This window comes from Nicotiana tomentosiformis, chromosome 1 (assembly GCF_000390325.3).
Source record: "Nicotiana tomentosiformis chromosome 1, ASM39032v3, whole genome shotgun sequence".
Classification (NCBI taxonomy): Eukaryota; Viridiplantae; Streptophyta; class Magnoliopsida; order Solanales; family Solanaceae; genus Nicotiana; species Nicotiana tomentosiformis.
In genome coordinates this window covers 12,641,474-12,650,489 of record NC_090812.1, presented here as the reverse complement: position 1 = coordinate 12,650,489, position 9,016 = coordinate 12,641,474, and the positions used below count along the sequence as shown (strand labels likewise).

At 32.3% G+C, this 9,016-nt stretch overlaps 1 protein-coding gene across 1 annotated transcript; it reads right to left on the bottom strand.

Annotated features, from left to right (window-relative positions):
• Positions 1–6,225: 6,225 nt before the first annotated feature.
• LOC104099606 (cyclin-U2-2-like) lies at positions 6,226–7,568 on the bottom strand. Its single transcript, XM_070177491.1, has 2 exons — positions 7,035–7,568; positions 6,226–6,647 (listed from the first exon to the last, which is right to left on the bottom strand). Exons 1-2 carry the CDS (start codon positions 7,445–7,447, stop codon positions 6,383–6,385), a joined length of 678 nt encoding a protein of 225 aa, XP_070033592.1. The 5' UTR covers positions 7,448–7,568; the 3' UTR covers positions 6,226–6,382.
• Between the last annotated feature and the right edge of the window lie 1,448 nt (positions 7,569–9,016).

Sequence of the window (9,016 nt, the reverse complement as noted above, 5' to 3'; positions counted from 1 at the left end):
ATATCGAGATCGGAATCCAGTTTTGAAAATTTTTATAGTTCCGTTATGTCATTTATGACTAGTGTGCTAAAATTTGAGATCAATCGGACTTGATTTGATAGGTTTCGACATTGAACGTAGAAGTTGAAAATTCTTAAGTTTCATTAAGCTTGAATTGGGGTGTGATTTGTGATTTTAGTATTGTTTGATGTGATTTGAGGTTTCAAATAAGTTCGTATGATATTTTAGGACTTGTTGGTGTATTTGGTTGAGGTCCCGAGGGCCTCGGGTGAGTTTCGGATGGTTAACGGATCAAAAGTTGGACTTAAGCAGCTGTTGCAAAAGCTGCTGCAATATTTTCTGCTGGAAATTCGGGGGCCGAAATCGAAGGCCTAAGATCAAAGGTCGAAGACCGAGGCCTAGGATCGAAGGCCGAAGATCGAGGCCCAGGATCAAGGCCGAAGGCCAAGATCAAAGGCCCAGGATCAAGGCCGAAGGCCAAGATCGAAGGCCCAGGATCGAGGCCCAGGATTGAGGGCCGAGGGCAGCCTGGACAGAACTGAAAGTTATAAAGTACGGGACTTCGTCCCATTTTTTATTTTTGACAAATTGGAACTTGGGGAGAGGCAATTTTTGGGAGACTTTTAGAGAAAATATCGGGGTAAGTGTTCTTAACTCAATTATGGTTAGATTACCTGAATCCATCATTTGTTTTCACCATTTAATTAGTGTTTTGATATTGAAATTTGGAAAAATTATAGAAATCTCATAGAAATGAATTTTTGAGATTTCGGTGTCGATTTCGAGTCGGATAAGAGTTAAACTGGTATGGTTGGACTCGTAATTGAATGGGTTGTCGGATTTTGTGAGTTTCGCCGGATTCCGAGACGTGCGATTTTTGAGTTAAATTTGGATTTTATTGAAAAATATAGTATTTTCTTATGAAATTAATTCCTATAATTTTTGTTGACTGTATCGAATTATTTTGGCTAGATTCGAGCCATTTAGAGTTCGATAATCGAGGAAAAGGCCTACTAGTGGATTAAATTGGAGCAAGTCGAGATAAGTGATTTGTCTAACTTTGTGGGGGTGGGAGGGAATTCTCCCTAGGATTGGTATTGATATGATAATTGTAATGTATTGAAAGTCGTGCACACGAGGTGACGAGTGTGTTAAATTTGCTGAATTTGTGGAAATATTATTTTTGCTGAATATTTTGTGAAGATTTTTGTATACATTGTGATTGGTTCGTGAGCTCCGTATTGTAAAAATAATGGATATTATTTTGCTGAATATTTGGTGAAGACTTTTGTATTTACTGTGATTAAGCCGTGAGCTCCTTATTGTGAAAAAATATTCTGGTTGTTGGTTTATTTTGGCAAGTAGAAATATTTGGGCACTTGAGGTACAAATTATGATATATTGTGATATTGATATGCATGCGGTGGTATAAAGTCTGGGTGTTTAAACGCATGCGGTGAGATAAGGGTGTCTTGATACACGTGGCTAGTAGGAGAACTACTAGAAGTCATGCGGTGTGATAAGGGTGGCTAAAACGCGGGATGCTATTTCGGAAAAATATTTTCTTTAAAATCAAATGTGAAGGCTCCCGCGGTGATATAAGAAAATGAGATATTATGAATTTATTTATGATTTGGGACTACGAGGCGGTACCTCGGGAGTGCTCTTGTTGATATTGATTTATGGTCGCAGTTGCCTTTGATTATTGTTGTAATTTTCTTAAAGTTGAAAAGAATTCTGTTTTGTTTCCACGAGGTATTATTTGCCATTATTTTGCGTAGTTAATTGGTGACATACTACTTACTTGATTCATTTCCATTGTCATTTTATTTTTATTATATTGTTAAATATTTCACCTTGTCTTTTATTATTCCTGTAGGGCCTGACCTGACCTCGTCACTATTCTACCGAGGTTAGGTTTGGCACTTACTGGGTACCGTTGTGGTGTACTCATACTATATTTTTGCACATCTTTTGTGCAGATCCAGGTACATCTTACCAGCCCAGACATTAGTAAGCTACCTGTGTACGCAGACTTCGAGGTATATCTGCCAGCGTCCGCAGACTCCGGAGTCCCCTTCTATCATTATTTTGTTGCTTCCTTATTTTCTTTAGACTCTGATATATAGAGACATTGAGGATAAATTCTTAGAAGTTTGTGACTTATTTCTACCGGGTTTTGGGAGTTGTAATTATGTGAATTTGCAGATTTATTTATTTCAAATTTTTATTGTTATTCCGCATTTGATAGGCTTACCTAGTCTTAGAGATTAGGTACCATCACGATATTCTACGGAGGAAATTTTGGGAGCTTGACAAATTCCTTCAAAATACGTAAGAAAGAAATTGTATCTACTTTTGCCTTTGAATTATGTTCGTTTATGACAACCAAGCGGTAGCCAAGGGTCTCTAACAAATTTTATTATTAATTTGATTCATTTGAAATAATATTTTAGAAAAAAAAATCCTAAATGTAAATAAAAAAGAAAATTATCTTTTTAAGAAGGAACAAAGTTGTCTTTAAAGTATTTAGAAATTCCTAATTTAAATAAAAAAGAAATGTATTGAGTATAATTACAATTTTATTTAATATGAATTATGAAATACACTTTAATTTACCTGGCTAAAAGAAAAATAGAACATTCGTAAAATTCTAATATAAATAAAAAAAACTAAAAAAATACCCTAAAATTCCTACCATAAATAAATGAGGAAAATATTTTTCATGAAGGAATCAAATTGTCTTTAATTTCTAAAATCTAGGTTAAATAAATGAGAAAATATCTTTTCAAGAAGGAATCAATCATTTGCAATTCCAAATTCTCTGCAACTTTGCTACTTATCAAACAAAAGCTTATGAATGGTTTACTTACCTTTTTAATTACTCCTAACATTTTAAATTTTACAAATGTTATGTTTTTATATTGAACATAATTTATTTTTATTTTTTTTAAAGTGCCAAGTTCATATGATTCAAGGTAAGAAACGGACCATCCTTGCTTCTTTATAAATTTATAGTTAATGTGTCTTTGTCTCAAACACCAAGAATATTATAACACAAACAATTGTTTATGGATGAACATATCATTTTGTAACGTTGATAGATCATATTACCCTTCAATGATGTACTATTTCTTCAAAATATTATACATACAAAATTATAAAATTATTTAATAATGAATAATAGATAAAACTATAGCATATTCATGGTTCCTTATATAGTTGCAATGATCCTCTTTATTATTTTCGTAGAATCATACAAGCTTCTTACATTCAGCTTAACCTTATAAGTTGTTTACTATAAAGAAGTTTAGATAGATTAATGCTAATACAAATTAACATATTCTACTTATTCTAAGCTTTAAACTAAATACAAAGCCCGTGTATCGAAATTCAATAAGACATATCAGGACTTTGTGGGGTGATGTTTCTTTTCTTATAGAATTAGTTAAACAAAATTAACATTCATATTTTTAGGAAGTTAATTATTTCCTTTAGTTTTTATTCTATAAATCAAGATATTTTTAGTAATATTTATGTGATTTTTAAAAAGATTTTGATCGTAATATGGGTTACACGCGCAACGGGCGTATCTTAAGACTAGTACTATATCAAAAGTACGCAGGCCATTAGCAAAAGTCGTTCGTCCTTTTTACCCTTTAAATATTAATTTAACATTAGGCAAAATAGTCATTTAATTATGTTTAATATTTGAAAATAGCCATTTAATTATTTCCTAATATCTAAGTCTTTTTTTAGGACCTTTTTATTCTCCCGTATTTTAGCCTGTTACGAATTCACAAACAAGTACTAGATAACTAGGAGGAGAGGGAGAAGATCTAATCTCTCCAATAGTTTGCAAGTTGAGAGACGAGTCTCTCCTCTATATTCAAGCGCTCTAATATTGAATAATTGATGTTTATAAAAAAAATATGAAGGTAATAAAGATGAAAAATAAATGTTTATTATTTTTTGATTCATATCGTTTGTTGGCAATTAGCGTACATAGTTTACAAAATCACAACGCTTGATTTCTGATATGTTTGGTTTAGAATACTTACCTGGTAAAATTTGAAGTTGCATGAATTTATATTGCCCAATTAATTAATGTGTTTCTACAAAAATATTTATTATTGAATTTTGATAAATTAAGATGGTTTTATCTTCATAAATTAGAATAAAGCTGAAGTTATCTACTAATTATACGCCGTTATTACTATACACCTAATTTAACTAAATTCATTATCATTTTCAAAAGATATTAAATTTAGCTACTGCATCAATGTAATAATATTTATTTTCATCATTTAAATAAATGTTTGTATTATTTTAAGGGCAATCACTATTTTTCAATAATATTTTTGTATATATATTCTATTAATTGACGTGTTATATACGCGCAGCGCACGTACAATAAGATTTGTACGGCTAAAAACATCACTGTTGAGTCTAAGGCTATGGCTAATCATTCAAGAAAGAGAAATCCTTGAAAGAAGCAAGAAACAATGTATCTTGATTAGGAAATTGAACAAATCGATTTCTGAAATATATATTGTTCTTGATTAGCTGAACCTTTACTAAAACCAGAGCTTTTCTTTACTTAAAATAAACATACGAAGCAATAATTGCATTGTCCTAATTCTACCTTTTCTCCTCCATTGACTCTCACAATTTGTTTTCTGTTGGCATGACATTATGATGTGAATCAAGATCTCCCATAATTAGATGCTGCTATACTTTGGGTCTTTTAGTATTTTATTATGTTCTAATGTTTCTCAATTACTTAAATTATCTTTGTTCGTACACACCATTATGGGATTTGATTAAAGAAAATTTATTGCAAATAAAAAAGCAAAGGAAATGCAATCATGAGCTATTATTAGTACTAATTAGGTGACGGACTTTACCCTAAGCCTTTTGTAAACTATAGCTGTCTAGAACGAAATCCTTTTTGACTCACTGTTTTAGACTTCACGATCTTGTTCATTTCACTTAATTTACAAAATTAGTTGTCAATTTAAAAAGTTAAGAAATCTATTCTCTTGTCTGATATTTAGTGAAAAGCTTGTTAATTACTATCTCCAACATAATTTTGTACATACTAACCTAAAGAAACAACAGTGTTTTGGGTGCTTCAAACTTCCTCCTCTGCTTCCCCATCAGGAGATGTCGTATATTGATTTCTTGTTTAGTTATATAATCTCTTGTGTAAGTCATCTTTAAGGATCAACCTTTATTTACGAATTAAGTCCCATAACAGAGCATATAACATTTTAGCTTAAGCAATTTATCCAATCTATAGTTAGGACTTAGGTGATTGCGTATTTCTAAGGAAGCACTTACCTATGTTAACCGTTTAGAGTTATAGCACGAATTCCAGCCGAGGCAAAACCATCACGTGAATTCTTATCATTTATCCAACACTAGCTTTGGTGGACAAAATTATTCAATACTTGTAATAGGTATTAAGGTGCGCACAAGCCGATCCGTGCACCACTGTTTGTAAATTTGACAGATATGGTAGAGACGGCTTGCGGAATTCCTTATTTTCTTGTGTTCTTGTGGTGTCATACTGTCATTGTTTTTGTCTTCTATTCCATCTATAATTTTCTGGCTATTTTAGGCAATTCCATCAATCCCGAACAAAGTTGTTGAACTTTTTTCTTTTAGTCTCAATGACCATTTACACTATGTATATAAATATACTTTTACCTTAGTCGAAGTTGGATTTAGGATTTAAATTTTATGGGATTATTCGGTATGCGGACTAAATTATTTCGGGATTATAGTCCTGAGATTATAATCTCTAGACTAATTAATCCAACCTGTGAATTGGGATAAAATAATACCAGTTACCAAGTATGACGGGATAAAGTGGGATAAGATATAATATTCAGGATTAAGTTTGTGACAAAATTTATACTATGTTTGGTCGGGATAAATTTATACAATCAACCAAATATAGTATAAATTTAGGACCAGACTTATCCCACCTTATCCCGTGTACCAAACGATTTATATCTACTATTTTTTATAATTTTAAAAATTTTATGCATAAATTTATATTTCGTATCAAAATTATTAATTTAAAGGCCGGATCCGCCCCCGACCTTGGTCTTCGTTTCAGTAAAAGTTAATGAAGTTACCACTTTGACTTACTGACCAAGAATTATTAACGTGTATTGATTTAAACCAAGCAGAGAATTATAATAATCAACTTTAAAGTGATTTCAAAATAAAATATTTTCACTGCAGAAAGCCTAAGCAAAACTTGTCACATTTGAGAACTTCTAGTATGCTTTGTTACACAGCAAAAACTTTCAAAACTACTTTACATAGTATTTACAATTTGTAATTGAAAAACTCCCATTATGAAATTGAATTACAGCAAAACTCTAGTAATCTGGCTACATCTTCTTTCTTCTCTTTGTTTTGATTTGATTTCCTCAGCACACCTTAAAGTTCTCTCAATTTCATAGCCTCCTCCTATGCTCACTTCCCTTTCCAAATGGCAGCAATAACTCTCAAAAACGCTTACATTCACATGAAACTTGAACCCCATCATAAATAAAAACTCCATCTCCAATTTGTTCATTTCATTTGTTGTCAATCCTCCTACTCTTGCAAAATATGAATTCCTATAATTCCTGCAGAAAATAATTCAAAATATATATATCAGCTAAAGTGCTTCTCTTTAAGATTTTTCTTTTGTCATTTTGTTAAGCAGAGGAGTTTGAGAAAGAAAGAAATAAAACTGTATTAATTCTGTGGTTTTCAAAATCAAGCAACAATTATGAAAAATGGGAAAATAAAGTAAAAAGTACTCCATAGAATTTGATGATCTGTCTCAAATATTTTGAGGAAAGAAAGCAAAAGTCAGCAACAAAAGTTATTTACTTCAGTTTGCAGCCTTGACTAGTCTATTCTTTTATAATACTTTTAAGTCTTCAAATTGAAGCAAAAACCAAAAAGTGATATGTGATGAAAAATTAACTAACCAGAAAAAGGAAGAAAATTAAGGAAAAGAAACTTACATGTCTTCAACATATTTGGAAGCAACCATAATAGTGGTAATGAGTAGCCTATGTACATTTCTTGGATTAATTCTGAACTCAGGATAGAGTTGACAAAACCTATCAATATATACATAAGCAACCACATAAACTGAAGGTCCAGCTCTTGTGTATCTAAATATTCTCTCCAAATATGATTGTATTGTCATGTCTGGTGTTTCATGGCAATCAAATACTCTTGTTCTTATATTCTTGGATAATGCCCATGTACAATTTTTTGCTATTCTTTGATTCCTTGCCAAATTTCTCTCAATTAAAGAAGCAAGAACTGAGATCACTAATGGGATATTTGAGTCTTGTTGATATGAGTAAAAATAAAGATCATCCCTTAGCTTTCTTGGAGATATATTAGAGTTCGTTACAGCCAAGGCCATTTCTTGATTATGAGTTAATTCAGAGGAGAACGCAGAGCTAGAAAGGAATTTGAAAGGGGGGGGGGGGGGGGGTTTGGTTTTCTATTCTTTTTTCTTGGGAAATGAATGAATGGTTTTGGGAAGGGAAATGAGTTTATTTATATAAGGGAGGGAAATTAGAGAGTTTGGTGCTGACTGCTGAGTAAGAGAGGGGGAATTTGGCTGTGTTATAGTAAAGAGAATTTTATAAAGTGAAACTTTTGGGGGCACTTGGAAGGAGGGTAGGAAAGGAGGGAAAATATCAAATTACAAGATATTTGCCTCCTTATTGTAAAGGCAAAGTCCAGACACACCAGCTAGTTTTCTGCTCTAAATTATTGTTAGATCACATATTATATTGTCATACGCATATTTCTTATATTATTATATGCTCCTTTTATTTTGCCGTCTAGAACTATCACTGCAAGCTGTTCTTGAATCCCACAATGCTACTAGTCAACTGTTAATCTACACCTCAATTGTATACCTTTTACTGTGAATCTGTGACTGAACAAGGTTATTGACCTTGTGAGTTGTCAAGTATATTTATTTCTTGAAGTAAATCCATATTTAGGAACAATGACGAATTGAACTTAATGATAAAAGGTAAATACTCATCAATATATTCGTACAATCACAATACAACTCTAATATATTTACCTTACCTCAGCGTGATTTACTCAATGTATAATCTTTCAAATAATACTTATTTCCTAGTGATTAACGAAGTAGGTGAAAACTACGTAAGATCAGGTTGTAAAGCCTAACAGTGGACAAAGAAAGAATGTTTGGTGATTTTTTCTTATTTGTCTAAGCATTGACGATCATAATTATCCCGTAAGAATAGTAATATAATTGAGGGGTTCGCGTGTTAGCTCAAATACTACTAAGGGCAGCCCAGCCCAGTCAAGTGCAAAAGGTATTTTGTATTCATGCAGGGTACGGGGAAATGATATAGACAATCTAATCTGATATAAATATTCCAATTTATAAATCACACAAAGATAACTTTACCGTTGATCAGGACCCTTCGGTTCAACACTACTATATTATATTAAGCAAAACATAGTAGCATAAAAATAAATGTACCCACATTAGATTTACCATATGAATAATTCCAAAAGAGGGTGAAGATGAAGGTGTCACCGACAGTAGGAGGATGGGGTAGGAGAGGGGAAAGTATTGAAATGTGTTAGGTCTTTTAAAGGTCTGCATTTAAAGAGGGGGTCTTTGTTTCTTTGAGATTTGTGTCCCCAGCTATACCAATCAAATAAAAATACAAACTATTCTCAGAGTTTGTGACTAAGACTGGTACAAGTCACACGTGCAGTAGCTTCAGACATTAACTTCAAAATCTTTTTGGTTTTGCAACTTGCAACTACTTAAAGGAATACCTACAAAAGATTTGTTGGAAGCTTTCGTGTGAGCTTCTTAATTCTTCATCACTTGAGTATTAGGGCTGTATTTTGCATAGTGACAAAATGCCTCTGTTTATACTGTTAGCTAAGGTAGAGGTGTACATAAGTCGGGTTGGTTCGAATTTTCTAATTG

What these genes read in the sequence shown, in the direction of transcription:
- LOC104099606 (XM_070177491.1), bottom strand. Translation starts at nt 7,447, where the DNA reads ATGGCCTTGGCTGTAACGAACTCTAATATATCTCCAAGAAAGCTAAGG. An exon ending in TCCAAATATGTTGAAGACAT is followed by an intron (nt 6,648 to 7,034) that starts GTAAGTTTCTTT and finishes TATTTTCTGCAG; the next exon opens with GAATTATAGGAATTCATATT.